At 51.4% G+C, this 21,145-nt stretch overlaps 1 protein-coding gene across 2 annotated transcripts in view; it reads left to right on the top strand.

Annotated features, from left to right (window-relative positions):
* SORL1 (sortilin related receptor 1) overlaps nucleotides 1-21,145 on the top strand; it is a 48,924-nt gene that overhangs the window by 22,638 nt on the left and 5,141 nt on the right. The window contains exons 20-47 of one of the 2 annotated variants that reach the window (XM_027655490.1): nucleotides 650-896; nucleotides 1,327-1,465; nucleotides 2,089-2,262; nucleotides 2,408-2,521; nucleotides 3,581-3,703; nucleotides 4,103-4,222; nucleotides 6,510-6,635; nucleotides 6,909-7,016; nucleotides 7,463-7,594; nucleotides 7,821-7,952; nucleotides 8,577-8,711; nucleotides 9,083-9,238; nucleotides 10,001-10,150; nucleotides 10,531-10,659; nucleotides 12,113-12,239; nucleotides 12,770-12,939; nucleotides 13,187-13,299; nucleotides 13,623-13,727; nucleotides 14,672-14,744; nucleotides 15,922-16,004; nucleotides 16,256-16,352; nucleotides 16,908-17,092; nucleotides 17,600-17,719; nucleotides 17,800-17,964; nucleotides 18,749-18,923; nucleotides 19,343-19,449; nucleotides 20,377-20,569; nucleotides 20,704-20,916. In XM_027655490.1, the coding sequence (XP_027511291.1) occupies nucleotides 650-896; nucleotides 1,327-1,465; nucleotides 2,089-2,262; nucleotides 2,408-2,521; nucleotides 3,581-3,703; nucleotides 4,103-4,222; nucleotides 6,510-6,635; nucleotides 6,909-7,016; nucleotides 7,463-7,594; nucleotides 7,821-7,952; nucleotides 8,577-8,711; nucleotides 9,083-9,238; nucleotides 10,001-10,150; nucleotides 10,531-10,659; nucleotides 12,113-12,239; nucleotides 12,770-12,939; nucleotides 13,187-13,299; nucleotides 13,623-13,727; nucleotides 14,672-14,744; nucleotides 15,922-16,004; nucleotides 16,256-16,352; nucleotides 16,908-17,092; nucleotides 17,600-17,719; nucleotides 17,800-17,964; nucleotides 18,749-18,923; nucleotides 19,343-19,449; nucleotides 20,377-20,569; nucleotides 20,704-20,916 (3,911 nt within the window). The remainder of the gene's footprint in view (nucleotides 1-649; nucleotides 897-1,326; nucleotides 1,466-2,088; nucleotides 2,263-2,407; nucleotides 2,522-3,580; nucleotides 3,704-4,102; nucleotides 4,223-6,509; nucleotides 6,636-6,908; nucleotides 7,017-7,462; nucleotides 7,595-7,820; nucleotides 7,953-8,576; nucleotides 8,712-9,082; nucleotides 9,239-10,000; nucleotides 10,151-10,530; nucleotides 10,660-12,112; nucleotides 12,240-12,769; nucleotides 12,940-13,186; nucleotides 13,300-13,622; nucleotides 13,728-14,671; nucleotides 14,745-15,921; nucleotides 16,005-16,255; nucleotides 16,353-16,907; nucleotides 17,093-17,599; nucleotides 17,720-17,799; nucleotides 17,965-18,748; nucleotides 18,924-19,342; nucleotides 19,450-20,376; nucleotides 20,570-20,703; nucleotides 20,917-21,145) is intronic. The other variant, XM_027655491.1, reaches the window with a different exon arrangement.

Here is a 21,145-nt window from a genome sequence, read left to right on the forward strand (position 1 = left end):
TCCCCAGGGGAACCATGCTCATCCTTCAGCACTAACAGCACAGGGGAGAGGGCTGATGGACAGCTTGGATAGCAAAATGTGGGCACAGACACAGCACGGCGGGTCCAGCTCACAGTCCTTCCCTCCAGAGCCCACTCTTGCCGTCACATGCCCAGCTAAGCCACCTCAGAGCAGAGATCACAAACTGTTTATTCTTTCCTGCCCATACCTATCTACTAGTAAATAACTTTTCCTGCCAGTAGAACTGGTCTGGTCAGTGGGCAAAGCTGCAGTGACGCGTGAGAAACTAAGCTGAGCTCAAATTCAAGAGCTAAATCTAAGCTGTACCTTCCTGAGCGGGGTTTTTGCTGCGGCTGCAAACGCAGCTCTGACAAACCCGAGCTGTCTTCAGGCATCTGTGCTAAAGTGAAGCAGTTCACAGCAAGGTGAACCTGCAGCTGCACTCACACCACGGAGCTCGCAGCTGAATAAGCCTCTGTGCTGCTCGTAGATCTGCTGCTGGCGTTCATTAGAATTGCAGAGCTCCCCTTTCAAAGGCACGTGCAGGGGACACGGAATGTAAAGCATTCAAACCTCTGCTTCTGCAGCCTGGTTCCCTTTGATGAGCTGTTCTGTGATGATTCGGAGTAACCTCTCTGCCTGTTGTCAGGTTGATGTTCTGGACTGACTGGGGGGACTCCAGAGCTGGGATTTACAGGAGTGACATGGACGGGTCCCTGGCCGGGTGCATCGTTTCGGAGGGGGTGCGGTGGCCAAACGGGATTTCCGTGGATGACCACTGGATCTACTGGACCGAAGCCTACATGGACAGGATCGAGAGGGTGGATTTCAATGGGATGCAGAGATCTGTCATCCTGGACAGCCTCCCTCACCCTTATGCTATTGCTGTGTTTAAGGTTTGTTTTCCCGTTTCCATAGCAGGCAGGCTCTGAGCTCGGTGCTGGAGGAGCACTGAGCACACTGAATTTGGAGGGTGGGGATGTCATTTGGAGAAGGCACGATGCTTGCTCTCTTTCTGCTCCTGGCACATTCCCCTAAATTCCTGAAAGGAGCAGGCAGGTGCAGTTAAACCCAGGACCAACATCCAAGAGTGTGCAGCATTCCCAAGTCGGTGCACTGCACTGTCTTCCCCATGTTATTTGCCACTCCATTCCTGCTCAAATCCCTCTTCAGTTCTTTCTCTTCTTGTCCCCATTTGGCTGGGGACATTTGCTCTTTCAGTGTCCCCCCACATCCAGGATTTAGGGTGGCTTAGAGCAGGTCCTGCTGACGAGCACAGCCCCGGTGCTGCTGCCCCTTGAACTAAGAGCCAAGCCTGTGTTTCAGAATGAGATCTACTGGAATGACTGGTCACAGCTGAGCATCTTCAGAGCATCCAAAACCAGTGGCTCGAGGATGGAGATCCTGGTCGGCCGATTAAATGGGATCATGGACATGAAAATCTTTTACAGAGGAAAGACAACAGGTGAGTGTGCAGATGAACTTCCCTGTGGTTTGGAAATGTGTTCATCCCCAGTTTCCAAGGGTTCCCAAGGTCACCAGGCCCTCCTGGCTTGCATTTCATGACTATATCCCCATTCCTGCAGGGTTTGAAGCTCTCAGGCTGTGAGGAATGAGTCTCATGAGTGTTCTGTGCTGCTTTTTGGCTGCCAGGAGAGATAATCCAAATCAGGGAGAGAGCTCAGAGGGCAGGCACCTGTGGTGACACCTCATAGTTTAGGTCACAGACCACAGCCTTTCCAAGGAAAGTGCTGTATGGACCAAAAAATAATAGTGTCTTAGGGCTGCATCAACTTTGTCCTCCAGTTAGTCATCCATCTGATAAGGCAGCAGTAGTCCCTGTGTGATAAATGTGCTGGTTTATACCCATTTTCAGAGGGGTACAAGGCCATCAAAGGGCTCTGTAGGAGACTGGGAAGATGTTTAAGGCCCTTGAACTCCCTGGAGCAGATGGCTCAGTGCATTCCTAAGGCCCCTCAGCACCCAGCACTGCAGAGCGAGCTCCAAAGCCTGGGCTGACAGGTGAAATTGGGTGTTCCCAGCCCTCTGTCCTGACAGTTCCCCCTTTCCTCTCTTCCCTGGCTCCAGGGGAGAATGGCTGCATCTCCAAGCCCTGCAGCCTGCTCTGCCTGCCCAAGTCCAACCACGGCAGGAGCTGCAAGTGCCCCGAGGGGGTGTCCAGCACCGTGCTGCCCACGGGGGAGGTGAGGTGTGACTGTCCTCGTGGCTACATCATGAAGAACAACACTTGCCTGAAGGAAGGTAAAAACACTTAGTTCTTGCTTCTGGTTTATGCTGAGGGGCATCTTCTGCCTTTGGGAGAGGTCAGCGTGACCTTTTCTCTGTCGAGGAGGAGCGGGGCCTGTTTCTAAAGCCTGGCTTGTTTTGGTTTTCCCTCCTGCACCAGAAAACACGTGCCTGCCCAACCAGTACAGATGCTCCAACGGGAACTGCATAAACAGCATCTGGCAGTGTGACAACGACAATGACTGCGGGGACATGAGCGACGAGAGGAACTGCCGTAAGTGTCCTGCCCAAATTTAGATGTCTGGTGTGTTGCCATCTACACTGCCTTCAGGGACAGCAAGAGGTGCTTTGGGGGTGTAACTCACGTCCTCTGACAGACACCCAAAGCCAGCTGGATGAGTTGTGTCCCACGAGGGCCAACATTTCCCCCTCGACCAGCTCAGGTGTCACTGGCATCGGTGAGACTGATGCCAGCTGTGTTCATCTCTTGCAGAAATTGTCTTCTGAAGCTAATTGAGGGCACAGCCAATGCTGAGGAAAAGAGTGCACATAGAAAGTGACTTGGGTCTGCAAGGGTCTCTTGTTGAGCTGATCAATCAAGTTCACACATTAAAGATGGGAGGTCGTGTTTTCGAGCAAAATTAGGGACTGCCAATGTGTGCAGGAAGGGCAGATGTCCCACAGCTTGGAAGAGCTGAAGGGTTTGGATTAGTGCACTGTGGAAAAAGTACCAGAGTTTAAAGTTAGGAATCACTGGGGGGACCAGGTGCTCCTGGAGAGATGCTGTTTATGCCCGTTTTGTACCAATAAGGAACTTATTTTCCTGCCAATATTGACACACCAGTCAGCAGAGTCCACATGTGAGCTCATTGCCTGGTTCCTGGCAAGGGAAAGCCTCTGTATGTACCCATTCCTTGTCAGGGGGTGACCAGTGTGGCACAGGGGTGCTGTCTGGGATAGCAACACTCATGCCCAGCTGTTCCCCTCCTTTGCCTGCCCTCTCTCTGCCAACCACCCTTGGTTTCAATCTCTTTCCTGGAGAACAGGCAGCTCTACAGCCTCAGCTTCTTGTTTCCTAGCTGGGAGTGGGCATCAGGAGCTTCAGTCCTGATCCCCAGACAGAAAACTAACCCCTTTCTTCTCTGCTTTACTCCGAGTACTTAAAAATGGCATTAAAATAAAAGAAGAGTAACTCAGGTTGCACTGGGCAAAGCTCACGGTCTTTCTCCCTTCACCTCTCTGCACTGAGTACACACACTTAGGCAGCAGAAACCATTGTCTAACCACCACCTTAACCTCCTTCTCCTCCTCCTTCCCCTCCCCTCTCCATCAGCCACCACCGTGTGCGACGCCGAGACCCAATTCCGCTGCCAGGACTCGGGGACCTGCATCCCACTGTCCTACAAGTGTGACCTGGAGGACGACTGTGGGGACAACAGCGATGAAAGTCACTGTGGTGAGCACCCTCACTCCAACCTCCTTCCCTGTGCAAGGGTGGAAAGCTGCTCTCCAGCATCTCTGCTGCTCATAGCTGCTGGATCTGGATGCCTGTGGAATGCTGGTTGTGGATGTTTCAGGGCGAGGCAGTGCTTTACCTGATCCCCCTGTTTATCCAGGCTAACAGCTGCCTCTTCATCATTTACTGGGTGCTGGGAAATGGGGGACAGGACCATCATTTACTGGGAAATGAGGGACAGGACCATCACATACTGGGAAATGAGGGACAGGAGAAGAAAGTGAGGCCATGTGCTGGTTCTTCTCCTCTCTGGGACATTTCTGTGTCATTGTCATCCAGCTGTCCCACTCTGTTCCTTGGACACTCCCGGTGACCTGAAGCCAAATATTTTGTTTGCAGAGGCCCACCAGTGCAGGAATGATGAGTTCAGCTGCAGCTCAGGGATGTGCATCCGTCTCTCCTGGATGTGTGATGGTGACAACGACTGCAGGGACTGGTCTGATGAAGCCAACTGCACTGGTGAGTGCTTTGATGGGCCCAATAACCCTCACAGCCTGTGAGACATTGGCCAGCACCTCGGGCCTCAGTTTCCCTGCTTGTTGGAGCACCCAGCAGAGCTCACCTCGGGATGATGTGATGCTCCAAAATCCCAGGGTTTCTCTCCTCCAGTGCCTTAGGGCTCGCTGGGAATTTGCTGACAGCTTTGAGATGCTCACACAGTGATCCAGCTTTGCTTTTTGGTTGCAAGGTTGCACCAACAGGCAATGGAATGGGAAGCAGCTCTGTGGCTGCCAAGCAGCCAGAGGATTCTTCTGGCAGAAAGGGTTCCCCTGTTGCAGGAAGGCAGCAATCAGGCCAGTGTGCACTGGCAGCTTTTCACAGCTTCAATCTGTTTTCCTGCCATTAAATATTGTTGCAGAAAACAGACACGTTCTTTGCAGCTTCTCCACAATTAATTGATCTGAAGAAAAGGCAGATTTAGTTCAGGAATTGTCTCCTAGCAGCCTCACTGCTTCATAGGCTTGAAAACCTCAAGAGAGTGTCCTAAGAGGGAGTCACACATGGAAGACCTGCTCTTGTTTTACTTTCAATTCATATTGATGCAACCTGGCTGCCAGAAATAATATTATTCCTAGTTTGTGTCTCCTGTGCAGCAAGTCCTGTGAGCCTCACTCTGTCTTTGCAGTTTAAAGTCACAACACTCAACTCCCCTCATCACTGCAGTGTAACACTGATGTTCCTCAGCAGCCTCCTGAGCTTAACACCCACACAGAATCCTTTTCTCATTAGAAAAGCCAACAGATTACATTGTTTCTTAGTAGAAAAGACCAATACAAACAAGCAAAAACCCCCAAACACCCAACCAAGCCAAAAACCCCAAATATTTACATGAGAAGAGGCTTCTGAGAGTAAGCATCAGTCCATCAGTGAAAGACCCAAGACTGTATTTATAAAACAATACATGGGGTATTTCAAGATAACAAACAGTGGTTTCCATGACATGGGGTGCGATCTGATGGGCTGATGGGGCTGGGGGAACCCTTTGGAGTGCATTCCTTTGGGAATGCTGGCAGTAGCTTTGCTCTGGCTGCAACCTGGAGCCATTGGGGCAGACAGCGGCAACAGCTGCTGTTTGGGGCTCTGGCAGGAGGATTTAGGAGATCCCTTTCAGGCCTCCAAGCTCTGTGTGTTCACCCCTGAGGCATTTGCTGTGCCTGGAGCACACGGGGTTGTAGCACTGGGGATCCTGGTCATTGGTATTCCGGGAGCACGGCTTCGTGAGAAGGTTTAATTTATATTGGTATCACTTATCTCTCATATGAGTTCCTCCAGAGAGAATTACTACAGGAAAGGAACCTACTTCAAAAAGCACAGCAGGTTTGTAAAGCCCTGAAGTTGAAATTATCTAAGAGGATCACAATTATTTGAGGAACATTCCGTCTGACTCCACCGGCTGCAATTATTGCGCTTATCTAAAATAATTACATTTCACGCTGAATACCTAATAGAATATTACTGCCACAAGATTGTACTATTTTGAAATATCTGCAAGTGCATGTCACTCTCTAACCTGGAACTCGTTATCATGCAATTTAATTAAGTTGAACATTGCTTTTCTCAGTAACTCCGAGCGCTCTCCTGGTTGAAGAGCAGCATTTGTCTCTAAAGTGACAACACAGGCTCGGCTTCCACCCAGATGCCCCACAGGCAGAGATTTCCCTGACAGGAGCCTGAGAAAAACTCCCAAGGAGAATTGTGTTTCTAGTTTGCTTTGGCAACATGGAAAAACCTTGTTTGCCTTAATTAAAGGCTCTCACTGAGTTTGTCCTGCCCGGCACGGGGGACCCTGATGCTCTGCCAGGACTTGCTTGACCTCTGTGACATTTCTTGCCATCTCTGGCAAGGTGCCACCACTGTCACCTTTGCCTGCACACACCAAGGGCTGAGATTAAAGGGAAAGAGGCTCCTGAGTGTGGGAGAGCTTTGGGAGGGCTCCAGCCTCCAAAAGCCATCCCTGAGGCAGGAATGAGCCATTCCTCACAGCAGGCTTGTGAGCAAGCATGGCAAGGAGAGGAAAAGACCTGGGAGAACCTGGGCTCATGGAATTCTCCTGCCTGGGGTCCATGGAGTGGCTGCTTGTGCTCAGTGCTGGGACCTGCCATGGCACAAGGTCCTGGGGCAGGTGGAGGGAGTTGGGTGTGTGGTGGTGTGGCCCAGCTCATCACGTGCCACAGCTCAGCAGGGACGTGGTGACAGCCCACAGGTGACACCCCACACTCAGGTGTCCCCCTGGCTCTGGTTTCAGCAGTTTATCACACCTGTGAGGCCTCCAGCTTCCAGTGCCAGAACGGCCACTGCATCCCACAGCGCTGGGCTTGTGACGGCGACGCCGACTGCCAGGATGGCTCTGATGAGGACCCTTCCAACTGTGGTAAAGTGTGCTCTGTGTGTGCTAAAGTGCACTCTGTGTGTGCTAAAGTGTGCTCTGTGTGTGGTAACATGGCTCTGCCATGGGGTGGGAGGGATTTCTACACACCCACTGAGATAAACCAGCAGCAAACTCAGGCGGATGATCCCCATCCCTCCAAAAGCAGGCACAGGGTGAAGGCAACTGGGGCTGTGCTGTGGCTTTTTGTGATTAACTAAATCAGCTTAAAAAAGACCAAAACAAACCACACAACATCCACCTGATTCTGAATTTCAGAGAAGAAGTGCAATGGCTTCCAGTGCCCTAATGGCACCTGCATCCCAACCAGCAAACACTGCGATGGCATCAACGACTGCTCTGATGCATCGGATGAGCAGCACTGTGGTGAGTACCAGGGCCATGGGGCCCCAGCAGCCAGGGCTGGCAGGCTTTATGGTCTGCCAAAGCCTGTCTGGCTGGGAATAAAGCCCTGCTGAGAGAATGGGAAAGCCTTAGTTAGCATTCAGCAGCCCCCTGGGAAATGGGCGGGTCAGCGAACGGCGCAGTTGTCAGGCTGGGACACACAGGGAGGGCACTGCCAGGGGCTGTGTTCAGGGAGGTGACCAACCCCTCCTTTTGGGTTTGCACCCTGATGCATTACTGGGTGAAAGCAGCCTGTGCAGGGACAAAGCTCATGTGCAACTCAAGCAAGTTCGCATTTGCCTTGGGAACGTTCTGCAAGTTCCTGAAGTCCACCCGGGTCTGTGCAGATCCCAGTGGGTGGAATTCCTGCTGCCAAGGACAGCAGAGGTGCCACCCAACCCTCTCCTCCTGATCTCCTGTTTCTCCAGAGCCCCTGTGCACCCGCTACATGGATTTTGTGTGCAAGAACCGGCAGCAGTGCCTGTTCCACTCCATGGTGTGTGACGGCATCATCCAGTGCCGGGACGGGTCAGACGAAGATGCCAACTATGCTGGCTGCTGTAAGTGATACTGGGCATCCCTGCTAAAGGGGGGGTTGGATAGAGAATGAAACTAGAGGCATGGAGAGAAACAGGGTACCAGAAAGCTGCCAGATCTAAGAGGTGGCTCTGGAGGGTAATGCTCTGCTTATAAATCCATGATTGCCTCTGAGCGTGCTCCTGCTCAACAGTGAGCTTCCCTCAAGCCCTCTGTCTGTACACCAAACCTGTCCATGCTGCCCTGCAGCCCAGGACCCCGAGTTCCACCGGACCTGCGACCAGTTCAGCTTCCAGTGCCAGAATGGGGTGTGCATCAGCCTGGTGTGGAAGTGCGACGGGATGGACGACTGTGGGGATTACTCTGATGAAGCAAACTGTGGTGAGCAGCACCTCAGGGCCTCCTGTCACTGTAACTCCAGCCTCCTCTGAATTCCAGGAGCATGGAGTACAACCTTCTTCGTGTTTTACACTCACGTGTGTACATACGTATTCCATGTGCACATCACAGCGCGTCCTGTGTGGAGATCAGTGTCACTGCCCTCGTCCTGCCAGTGAAGCACACTGAAAATCCAATACAGCTGGCACATCTTGTGCTTCACTAAGTCATATATGACGGTATTTGCTGCACAGACTCCCAGCCCAAAGCAGACAGGCAGTTTCCAGCCAAACTCAATATTTACCACTGTTCCCTGGGTGGCTGGGGGAGCTGTACCCAGCCAGGCGAGGCAGCTGCCTCTTCATTTCAGAGTTGCTGGGTTTGCTTCTCCCTTTCTGCCATGCTCTGGTGGATTTTGCTGCCAGCTCTGGTTCTGAGATCATGGGTGGTGTCTGGCCACAGACATAACAGTGGTGGCAACAGGATAGTGAGGGCTGGGGAATGGTGGAGATGAAGCTATAGGAGCATGCCCATGTTGGGCCAGCCTGAGGTGCTTCCCACAGCTCAGCTGTGCTGAAAACTGGTGAGGTAACTCTGGGGCTCACAGGATTTTCCTCTCCTTGTCAGAAAACCCAACAGAGGCCCCGAACTGCTCCCGGTACTACCAGTTCCAGTGTGGGAACGGGCACTGCATCCCCAACCGGTGGAAGTGTGACAAGGAGAATGACTGTGGGGACTGGTCTGATGAGAAGGACTGTGAGGGTAAGGACACACAGTGCTCTGCTCTTCCCTGGGCTGTGACATGCTGAAGGACCACTCTCAGCATCAGCTGCCGTGGGACAGCCCATGCCAGCCTCTGTGGCTCCAAAATCCCCCATGAACGGGCTGAGTGTGCACTCCCATGCACCCTTTCACTCCGTGTTTTTGGAAATCCCGATTTCCAAAGTAAGGAAACCTTGATTTCCAAAACGAGGAGGTGTTTTCACCAGCTGTGCAGATGAAAGCACTGGCCATGTGCTGCCTTGCCTGCTCCTCCACTGGCCGTGGCTCTGGGTCTGCCGGGAGCGGGCACAGCTCTCAGCCCGTGCACAGGGGCAGGGAGCTCAGGGCAGCTCTCCCCGGGGTGTTTTTAGGTTCTCCAGTTCATCCCATGACCACGCTGATCCCCCCGACGTGTTTGCCCAACCACTTCCGCTGCAACAGCGGCTCCTGCATCACCAACAGCTGGGTGTGTGACGGGTACAGGGACTGCACCGACGGCTCTGACGAGGAGGCCTGTCCCACCCCACGTGAGCTTTCCTCTCCCTCACCCTTCCCCTCTTACTGTAGGATCGCTTCTGCAAGGAATGTTGGCCTTAAGGTCCACGTTGCGGGGTTAAATTACACCGTGGTGTAAAAGTTTTGAGGCTGAGGGGAGACCTCGTGGAAGTTCCAACTTCCTCGGGAGGGGAAGAGGAGGGCAGGCACTGAGCTCTGCTCTGTGGGGACCAGGGACAGGACCCCAGGGAATGGCCTGGAGCTGTGTCAGGGCAGGGTTAGGTTGGATATTAGAAAAAGGTTCTTCCCCCAGAGGGTGCTTGGGCACTGCCCAGGCTCCCCAGGGCAGTGGGCACAGCCCCAAGGCTGCCAGAGCTCCAGGAGGGTTTGGATGATCCTCTGGGGCACAGGGGGTGACCGTTGGGGATGGTTTTGTGCAGAACCAGGAGCTGGATTTAGTGATCCTTGTGGGTCCCTCCCAACTCAGCACATCCTGTGACTCTGTGCTCCCTCTCTCCCCGGGGTCAGCCCTGCTGCCGCCAGCTGGGACACTGCTCCAGCTCCACGTGCGCCGCGAGCAGGACATTCCCTGCAAAGCAGTGGCTTTTCCAGCCCTCTGCAGTCAGGAGAGAGGATGGCTGAGGCGCCATCCCGGCAGACACCATCCACCTGCAGGATGGGAAGAGATTGCCATCTAGTGGAGTCGGGACCTGGGCACGGGTTTTGGTCCCTGCTGGTGACAGCAGCCGTGGTTTCCATGGTTTGGGTGGTTTTCTCCCTTGCTCTGTGTGCAGGACCCAACGTGACAGCCACCTCCCCGGCGCTCCCGGGGCGCTGCAGCAGGTTCGAGTTCGAGTGCCAGCAGCTGCACAAGTGCATTCCCAACTGGAAGCGGTGTGACGGCGTGAGGGACTGCCAGGACAGCACCGACGAGAGGAACTGCCGTGAGTGAGGGGAGGGGAGAGGCTCTCACCCGGCTCCTTCCCTTGGGAAGCTCCTTGTGAGGACAGGGAAGCCACCCAAGGGTTTTGTTGCTGGGGAAATCCTTGCAGTAAATGCAGTTTTACAGAAAAAAAAAAAAGGAATTAAAAGCCTTAGCAGTGCCATTGCCATTAGAAGTCCAGTTGTTGTTTAACATGGGATAAGCTCCAGGTTCTTCTGATGCCACCATGGCAGGACAAGACACCCCTGTGACTGACACATCAGCCTGAGCTCCATCCCTGACATGCAGCCAGTGCCTGCTTGGGAAGCAGCACTGGCACTGCAAACAGCCCAGGGAGGGAACTTCCCTGCCTTGAGTCCTGAACTGTTCTGCCTTTTGCAGCTACCCAGAGCACCCTGTCGTGCCCTAATGGTTACAAATGTGAGGATGGAGAGGCCTGCATCATGTTGACAGAGCGCTGTGATGGATATCTGGACTGCTCAGACAGCAGTGATGAGAGGAACTGCACCGGTGAGCAGCAGCCCCCTCCCAGTTCTCCTGCCCTGCTCTGTCAGCACACAGGGCTGCTCTCCTGGACACCTGACCTTTCACTCACAGCATCAGTGACTTATCTGCCTCTGTTCAGTTGTCCAAGCTACCTCCTCATCCATTTATCACTGGGACAAACTCCACATCCAGTTTCTACACCGACAATTTGTCTTCCAGCAGCCTCAGACACCAAAAAAATCATTGTAGGACGGTTAGGAGCAAAGCTGTCTATTTTACGTGGCCCACAGGTGAAGCAATAGTCTCCTGCTCTGTCCCCCTTTGCAAGGTGACCCTGGGAGATGTGGCACGTGCCCTGCTGCCATCACTGGCCCTGCCAGGGTGGCCCTTGGTGGCCCTGTGGAGGCACGGGGGGCACAGCCTGCCCTGGGCAGATAACGGCGCTCGATCGCTGCCGCTGGCCATGAGCTCCAGCTGCCTTCCCACTGAACTGCTTGGGGGGCTGAGCATCAATCAGGTTTAGTTCTTTAATTAAATATCGATTGGGAGAGGCTGGCAGGTTCAGGGGAGGGGGAAGGAGCTGCTGAGATGCACGGCTTGGCTGCTGTGCCGAGGGGAAACCATCTCTTTTCCCTCGGGTAGCTTGTCCTGCTGTGCCTGTCCATGGACCCACTGGGTTTCATTTCTAGCTGTTTAGGGAAAGCAAAGCAGTAGCAGTTTGTCTCTGCTCTGCCTGGCTTCTGCCCAGCACTGGGAATGAAGCTGAGCACCCACATGGGGCCAGGCCAGGGCCCTTGGGTGTGGGCTCTGACACATCCCTGGGGGGAGAGAGCAGGGAATGGCCCCACTGAATTTGGGCTGTTTCAGATCAGCACCTCCAGCCCCACCACTGCCACTGCTGGATTTCAAAGTGCTTTTATCCCCTAAATGCTTCTCCCAAGATCAGGCAGTGATTTAGCCACCGAGCTCATGCCAAGGCAATCCCCAAACTTTAATTACCAACCTTTGCTCGGGTCCTTCTGCTGAACCCAAGATGTGATAAGGAAAAACACACAAGGAAAGGCTGACAGGGACAGTACAAACTCATTGCATCAGTAGAAGAGTGACTTAGCTTGCACTGTTCAATACGCACTCACACTTCCAAAATAGTATTTCATCAACAGCCACACTTTATCATCCCTCAGGGGAAAGGGGATGCTTGCACGGTGCAGAATAAAGACAACCAAGACATTTTAGGTAGAACTAAGAGTACCAGGGGTAAATTCCTGCTCTGAACTGCCTTCTGTGAGCCTGCTTTTCTCCACTGATAACCCCCTTCTAAATCACACACCTCATTTGAGTGGTGCACACACTCCCTTCAGTCTGTGCTGTTTCTACCTCCACGTGTTGTTTGTGGAGAGAACACAACTCCTGTTTCTCTCCTGGGCAAAAGGCCTGTTTCTCTCTGACAGACTGACTTTTCCCTTTGCCTGCTCAGATGACACAATCGTGTACAAAGTCCAGAACCTCCAGTGGACGGCGGATTTCTCCGGGGATGTCACTCTGACGTGGGCCCGGCCAAAAAGGATGTCCTCCACCTCCTGTGTCTACAACATCTACTACAGGTACATCACCCCCCACACTGCATGACCTGTTGTTGTGCTGAGTAAAAGCCAGGAGAAGCATGAGCACAGGTATCAGGGTGCTGCAGAGAACCGTACAGAATCAGGCCTGAAAGATGCAGAGCTGCTTAATCAAGTTCTGCTTGGAAAATCTTCTGAGATTTGGTAGCAAAGGACACCCAAAATAGGTGTAACTAGAGGGCATTTGTGACAAACTGTATTTGTTTTCCCCATGACTGTTTATTCAGACAGTATAGTAGCTATATTCATATTTTTTTCCACTCGGGTCTTTTCTTTGTATGACCATTAACAGCAAGAACAAAGACAATAAATTAGAGCACAACAGTTGTAGAAAACCTTAGAGGCTTTTAAGTCACCAAGCTATGGTTAGTTTAGGCTTTCCAACAGGATCTTTTCAAGCTGGTGGCGTGGCTTTACCAGAAAGAAAGCTTTTAAAATACAGATAAATGGTTCCACCCTCTGGGACAAACTGAGCACCATCCTGACCTGAGGTGTGCGACTCTCTCATGCAGGACGGTGGGAGAAAGCATTTGGAAGGTTTTGGAAACCCACAGCAACAAAACCAACAGCGTTTTGAAGGTCCTCAAGCCTGACTGTACCTATCAGGTGAAGGTCCAAGTGCAGTGTCTGAGCCGGGTCTACAACACCAACGACTTCATCACGCTGCGGGCACCCGAAGGATGTAAGCAGAGCTGCCCAGCTCCTGGCAGTGCCCTCATTCATGCTGCCTTGGCTTAGAAAGTAGATACCACACAGGTATCCCTGTTATAAAGAAAAAAAGGCCATTCCATAAACCTGGGGTTTGTGCAGGACTGGGAAGATGGACTATCCACCCCTTTGTCCCAACCTTTCAGGGCAAACCTGCTTCTCCCCGTGCGATCTGGACACACTGCTGTGACTGTCACTGACTCCTCTGTTTCTCTCCCCAGTGCCAGATGCTCCCTTCAACCTCCAGCTGTCCCTGAAGAAAGAAGCTGAGGGTGTGGTGGTGGGCTGCTGGAGTCCCCCCGTGAACGCCCACGGCCTCATTCGGGAATTCATCGTGAGTCCCGCTGCCTGGTGGGATGGGGACAGCTCAGTGGGATGGGGACAGCAGCATGAGCTGGCCTGTCTGAACACAGCTGGCTCTGCAGGGGGGTGGGCCTGCAGTAGGACATTTTGGGTAGGAAATATTCTGAGAGCACTGGACAAAGTGGGAGAAGAAATGCTGCAGGGCTGGAGGCAGCGGCACAGCCCTTGGGTTCATAATTTCACTCCTGGCTCCCTCTCTGAGCTGTCCTACTCCTTTCTGCTGATGTTTGACACAGAGGAACCCTGTGGTGTTGCTGACTGTGGAGCCCTCATCCCTTGTTTTGGTGCTCCCAGGTGGAATACAGCAGCAGTGGATCCAAGGAGTGGTCGTCCCTGAGAACCACCACCAACTACACAGAGATCAAGAACTTAGAGGTCAACACGCTCTACACAGTCAGAGTGAGTGCTTTCCAAGCTCTGTCTATGAATGTTCTCACCACTTTTCACTAAATATTCTAAGTCCTGCGCAGTTAAGTACTTGCTAAAAAGATATCTTGTTAAAATCTTGCCCTTTAATGCCAACCCACACCAGGGGCTTGGCATTTGCACTGCTAATGTATATAGTTTCAAGGCCTGAATTAAGGCCCTTGATTTGCTCCTTCTCCCAGAAGGCCAGGCTGTATTATAAAATCCTCACTCCTAATTGCCCATTCCAATGTCACTGCAATTGCACTGGATCTGGGCCAGAGATAAATTTGGTCCTCAGTGTATCACTGGGAAAAGAAGCAGAGATCTGCCTGTGGGGAATGTCTGCACAGGGGAGAGGTTGGGTAATTATAGGCAGAAGCAATAAGGATAGGAAATGAAAGTCTGCACAGTTAGCCCTGGGAAATGAGTGCTTTGCCATTGTCCATCCTTCCTCTGCTGAATGAGTTCTTGGGAAGTTCATTGGGAGGTGGGATAAACGTGTCCCCAAAATTATTCCCACAGTTGGCTGGAGCCAGTCTTTCCTCACATGGTGTTCCTTCCCAATATAATCTATTCCCAAATAAATCTTTGGAACTGGATTTAGTGCCTGCATGGACTTCACTGGCACAGTCCTTACCTATACTATGGCCCATGGAGTCCAAAACTCCTTATCTTGATGGGCTCCTCAAAGATCTCATGAGAGACCAGTTATCTGCAAAGAGGCTGCACCTCCCTCCTCTTAGATTCCTTTAACTGACTTTAAGCAGTCTGCTTTATCTCTGTATTAAGCATTTTATTGCCAAGTAATTAAGCTATTGTTTGCTTCAAAGCCCTTTTCCCATAAGCTCTGCCAGGTCTGTAACCTTGCTCTAACCTCATCCTCCTTTTGCATTATACAGTGTTGCTCGTATTAACTCACCCTCTTCTTTGAAAAGGTTGCTGCAGTAACTAGTCGAGGAGTGGGAAATTGGAGTGATTCCAAATCCATAACCACCATAAAAGGCAAAGGTAAATGTTGTTGTTTCAGTCAACTCAGACAACACAACAAAAAGGCAGATTATCAGCCTGAAGTGTCAGCTTCAGCAGGCACAACCACCTCCTCAGCCTTTGCTCTCCCTGTTGACTCTATTACACTATTTTGACAACTTTGCTGCACCTTTTCACTCAACTTGAGCTGCCTCAAAGCTCAGTGGCACATCTGGCAGGGTCACTGACTCCTCCTCTGAACTCCATGGCACAGAGGATGGATGTACTGCCCTGGAATTGGGCAAGGAGCCTGTGCAGAAGGTGCCCTTCTCTCCTAGACTGCAGATGGGTTCCCTCTGACTTATGCAGGCTAGATCCTGCCTTCAGACAGGCAAGACATTACCACCAACTCCTTTGCTCCACTGACTCATCCTTCTCCCTCTTAGGTTATGATAATGATGGTTTCTGCATCTCCACTAAAAGACCACTACATGCTCCCAAAATTGTCACATTACAACCTGACAGTAGATAAATTCAAAAAGCACAGTAAATCATTTCCTTCCCAACTTTTTTTTCTTTAGAAAATACCTCTTGAAATTGTTTGTATTCATGCCAAACTTTTCATCCAAACTTACATTCCCATATCAAAACTTTCTGCTAATTTGTTCCATAAAAGTGCATCCTCCCCGTGCTGACATAAATAAGGGAAAGAAAACACCAGGCTACTAAAAGTGCAGGATTCAGATAATGTGAACTACCTGGTGGTTAGAAAAACAGGGGTAAAAAGAACAAAAATAACTTTCACTTCAGTTTTTTCATGAGTGTTTGGCAGCTGCCCCTGCTGATAGCTCCTGACCTCCCTCACCAGCTCCCCAAAGACCAGGAGCTGTTAACTGGGATAGGAGCTCATCCTGCTGGGTTCAGAAGGGAAATCCTTTTGCCCAGACCTCTTTAGTTCCAGCCTGCACTGGGCAAGGCACAGATAAGGCAGCTTTGAGGTGGTTGATTTAAAAAATGACTGAGGTACAGCATGTCCTTGTCTTCCCTGGGTACATGGGAGGAGACAGGCACGTGTGGGGCTGGGAGGATGGGGGTTTCTGCTCTGAGTCCTGGGTTAAATTAACTCCTAAACTAAAGCCTGTATTTTATCTGTCCCCTCTCAGTGAGCATTTTTACTTCTTTATGCTGTAGTAACAGCTCTTCCTCCCTTTCCTTCCAGTCATCCCTCCCCCTGTCATACACATTGAGAGCTACAGCGAGGACTCCATAAGTTTCAGCCTAAAAATGACCACTAATATCAAGGTAACATTTTTTCACCTCTCCTTCTGGGTCTAAAATAAAAGGCCTGCCTTGGTTAAACGGTGATTAGGGGGTGGGATAAGCTGTCACCTATCAAAGCATTGCAGTTACTGGATATTTCATGCCAAATCATTTCTTACTGCTCATAAACTGCCCCGGGGCTCTTAATTAGGATGGAAAATACAATGTCAGGGGTGGCTCTTTCACTGTGTGAATCACAGTGAGCTCATGTTGTGTGTCCTTGTGCTTGACAGGTCAGTGGTTATGTTGTGAACATCTACTGGACATTCGATACCCACAGGCAGGAAAAAAGGACCCTGATCATAGAAGGAGAAAAGCCCATCCAAAAAGGTAAATTCTGCACAAAGTATTAAATTCTGCTTTAGTCAACACCAAACAAAAAGGTTTATGGAAGGCTGTAGGCTTATCTTTTTCTTTTTTGGCAACTAGTTTCTGTTTAGGAAGGAGTAAATCTGGAGAGGACCAAACAGCAAACCCTTGGCCCCTGTTTTTAGGACTTGGAGATTTCAAGCAGATTTGGGATTTACCCCGTAATGGATTTTGTAGGTGGTTCTGTTTCTGACCTGCAAAAGGGAGGAAAAACAGAACAAGGATTTCTTGGGCTTGTGTACACTACATGTCCCTGTTAAACAGATTTCTAGTTTGGAAAAAACCCTGGTGTGCACAGTGTGGATATGGGAAAGCATCCAGACAGAGGAAAGCATGGGCTGGGTTAGATCCCAGAGCCCCAGGTATAAAGAAAATTACTCCAAAGCAATGAAAGCACAACCCAGGAAAGGCAAGCTCCTGTCTAAGACTGATGCTGCTGACCCTCCCCTCGTGCTCTCCCCCTGCCCTTGCAGTGCTTTGCCTCACCTAATGGTGCACGTTTCTCTTCTTGCTCAGTGGCAAATTTGACAGCACACACCCCCTATGAACTTTCTGCTTGGGCTAAGACGGAGCTGGGTGACAGCCCTCTGTCTTTTGTGCATGTGGTGACCAGTGGGACAAGACCTGCATCCCCAAGCCTCAAAGCCAAGGCCATCAACCAGACAGCAGTGGAGTGCAGCTGGACTGGACCCAGGAATGTTGTAAGGCACCAACTCTTTTCTCACTAGCCATGGTGGTGGTTAGCTCAGATCCTCAAAACACTCTCCAAATCTTAAATTTGGATTAAATGGGATTATTCTGTTGGCACTGAATTCCAAAGCCTTGAAAATTTTATTGCTCAAAAATGAGGGAAAGCTCCTGCTGCCCTTTAAACAGGAGCAAAGAAAGGCTTCTTGTCTGTTTGTTCAGTGCAGTGGAGAAGTGGCTTAAATACAGAGAGCTCAATGCTCCAGCAGTCTTTGGGTTGACTGCTGTGTTATCTGAGCTGAGCCCAGGATTTTCAGGTGGGGAGCGCAGAGACAAGTGGGCAGATTGAACCTGAACTTGGGCAAGAGGGAGGGAAAAGCAGGAAAAAGGGTCTTTGCTTTGTGTCCCTAAAAAGCGAGCAGTGATGCTCTGGGCTGTGCATCCAGACAGAGAAAAGCAAAGGCTGGGTTAGATCCCAGAGCCCCAGGCACAAAGAAAATTGTTGTGGTTTTCCTCCACAGGTCTATGGGGTCTTCTATGCCACATCCTTCCTGGAGCTGTACAGGAGCCCTCACAACACCACCACGGCCTCCCACAACATCACGGTGCTGGTGCAGCGGGACGAGCAGTACCTGTTCCTGGTAGGCTCCCTTCCTGCTCCCCCCTGGAGCTGCACTGGGGGCTGTGGCTACGTGAAGGCACAGTTCTAATCCCCTTCCAGGTCCGGGTGATGTCTCCCTACCAAGGGCCACCCTCTGACTACGTGGTGGTGAAGATGATCCCCGACAACCGGCTGCCCCCGCGGCACCTCCACTCCGTGCACACCGGCAAGACCTTTGCTGTCATCAAGTGGGAATCACCCTATGATTCACCTGACCAGGACATGGTAATGCCTCACAGAGCCCTCTCCTGCCCCTTTGCATGCAAACCCCTAGCTCAAAGGCTGATCCCTGCCCTGCTGCTGATGGAGAAATCTGAATTTAGGCCTGCCCTCCCTGTAAACAGTCATCATCAAAGTGCTGACACCTCCAGGACCCTCATTCTTATCAGCCCAGGACTGTGATATTCATTTAAAAAGAGTCAGGTCTGGGATATCTGTTGCTGACAGAGACTGAAAACACCCGTGGGCGTGTGCTAAAACACCTTTCTGGGCTTTGGCTTTGCCCAGGAGGGTAAAGCTGGGCTGGGGCAGTGCCTCCAGCTCCAGCCCCAACAAAGCCCAGTTGTATTTTCTGGCACGCTGGTTTATGGCCAGGTCTCACTCCACCGAGGCCGAGTCATTTTCCCAGCAAGCTTCTCCCTCCCATTCTGGTCCAGAGGCTTCAACAGCAAAGGTTTGAAGGCATAAATCTTCCCAGCAGAACTGGAAACCTTGGCAGGGCAGGAGTTCTCATTGAATGCTTGTGATTCACTGAGAAATACAACCTGAGGTTTTCCTCCTGCCCTCATCTTGTTCCAGTAACTGCATTTTCTGTATCAGTAAACACTGATCTCGGGCAGGGATCCAGCAAGAGGCTTGGAATCTCACTTTCTAGGCTTTCTGTAAAGGACAGGAGTGGCTTAAATCAAATTTTGCCCCCCTGTCTAATGTCCTACCACTGTATGAGGTTGCTGGCAAGTCTGCAGGAAAGTGAGATGTTGCCCTGTGTGTGCCTTTCCTCCCCCTCCAGTTATATGCTGTGGCAGTTAAAGATTTAGTCAGAAAAACAGATAAAATCTACAAAGTGAAAACCAGGAACAGCACGGTGGAATACACCATCAAGAAGCTGGAACCAGGAGGGAAATACCACGTGATTGTTCAGCTGGGAAACATGAGCAAAGAGTCCAGCATGAAGATCAACACAGGTAAGGGACCCATCCCACCCCTGTGCTGCCTGGATGTGTCTGCATCACTTAGTCCTCTCCCACAGCCAAAGCCCAGCTCTGAGAGGCTTCTCTGGAGCTCCCAGGGAAGGTGATTAAACCCCCAAACAACAGGAGTGGAGAGGAAGCCTCTCCAATGGTGTGCAGGGAGTTTTCCTCCTGCCAAATGGGGATGGGAAAGGCACCAGTTTGGCTGGCTGTGTGCACACCATCAAGCACCACTGTGGTCCAGCCATAAAAACTCACTGACAAACTCCTACCAGTTTACACACCACAAAATCCCTTTTGCAAGCAGGGTGTTGTGCTGACCCCTAAAAACCACTGAGTTTCAGCAGTGACCACGCTGCTGTGAAAGGAAAGTGTCACCAGTGTTACAACTGCCACTCTCTCCTCGTTTGCAGTTCCACTGTCTGCACCAGATGCCTTAAAAATCATAACAGAAAACGACCATATTCTGCTTTTTTGGAAGAGTTTGGCATTGAAGGAAAGTAATTTCAATGAAAGCCGGGTAAGTTGTGCTGTCTCTCCTGTCCTACAGAGAGTGTTCCAGAAAAACCTAGAGCAGAGTCACTGCAAGGTTCCTTTCACAGGCTGTTTAAAATCCACCTCAGTGTCCTTCATGAGCCCTCTGTGCAGAGCTCACTTATATTCCTGTCACGACTCAGGCACCAAAGCTGATAGATCCAATCGGTCACCTTTTGGGAACATGATTATCCTCTTAGAAAAGGACAATTGTGTGGAAGGACAGGGAATAGGACACTGCCCTGCTGGCTGGGAGCGTGTTGGTGGTGTCTGAGAAATGTCATTATTTAGACTTTGATAGAAAATCTGTGAATGTTGTCTGTGAGGACTTGGGGAGGAGGCAAACTGTGCCAACAAAGCCATCACCCTTCTGGGCTCTGTTTTGGGTGGTCTGGGGTGGGTGCTAAGAATGGAGTGAACCTGACAGACCAAAACAGAATCACAGAATCGTTAAGGTTGGAAAAGATCTCCAAGGTCACCCAGTCCAAGCTGTGCCCCATCCCCACCTTGTCCCCCAGCCCAGAGCACTGAGTGCCATGTCCAGCCATTCCCTGAGCACCTCCAGGGATGGGGACTCCACCACCTCCCTGAGCAGTGCCTTCCAATGCTTAACAACCCTTTCCAAGAAGAAATTCTTCCTGATGTCCAACCTGAATCTCCCTGGGCACAGCTTGAGGCTATTTCCTCTCATCCTGTCACTAGTTACTTGGGAGAAGGGAGACCTCTCCTCCCTGAATTGGCCAAGGTCAAGGCACAATTCCTGGAGGAGGCTCCACATTGCTTTCTCCCAGCTGGCAGCCCAACAGATTAAATCCAACCCAGATCCAGGAGGAAAAACAACTTTCAAAGCCCTTTTGGAAGGCGCAGACCTGCCCTCTGCAGCCGACTGATTTGGGGTTTGCGTCTCCCTCAGGGCTACGAGATCCACATGTTTGACAGCCTGATGAACATCACAGCTTATCTGGGCAACACCACAGAGAACTTCTTCAAGGTGTCCAACCTGAAGATAGGTCACAACTATTCATTCAGTGTCCAGGCCAGGTGCCTCTACAGCGGGCAGATGTGTGGGGAGCCGGCCACGCTCCTCTACGACGAGCTGGGAACGGGTGAGTCCCCAGCTTTTCACACACCCTCCTCAACAAAGACTCACGAAAGCCTCACAGCCTCAGGGATGTGAGCCCCACACACCAGAGATGGGCTGTGGGTACAAGACAGCACTTCCTTCCCTCCCTCCCCACAGGTGAAGACTCCTCTGCCGCGAAGTCCGGCGGATCCACGGACGTCGCTGCCATCGTGGTGCCGGTGCTGTTCCTGCTGCTGGTGACCCTGGGCATTGGCTTTGTGGTGCTGTACATGAGGCACAGGAGGCTGCAGAACAGCTTCACTGCCTTTGCCAACAGCCACTACAGCTCCCGCCTCGGCTCGGCCATATTCTCCTCGGGAGATGATTTAGGTACGTGGCCCTTGGTGTCCTGGGATGGATTTGGGGACAGCCCTGAGGGACATGACATCCTTGGTGTCATGGAATGGATTTGGGGACAGCCCTGAGGGACATGACATCCTTGGTGTCATGGAATGGATTTGAGGGCAGCCCTGAGGGACATGAATCCCTTGGTGTCCTGGGATGGATTTGGGGACAGCCTTAGGGACATGACATCCCTTGGTGTCCTGGGATGGATTTG

The sequence above is a fragment of the Corapipo altera genome, unplaced genomic scaffold, assembly GCF_003945725.1.
Source record: "Corapipo altera isolate COAL_440 unplaced genomic scaffold, ASM394572v1 71, whole genome shotgun sequence".
Lineage (NCBI taxonomy): Eukaryota > Metazoa > Chordata > Aves > Passeriformes > Pipridae > Corapipo > Corapipo altera.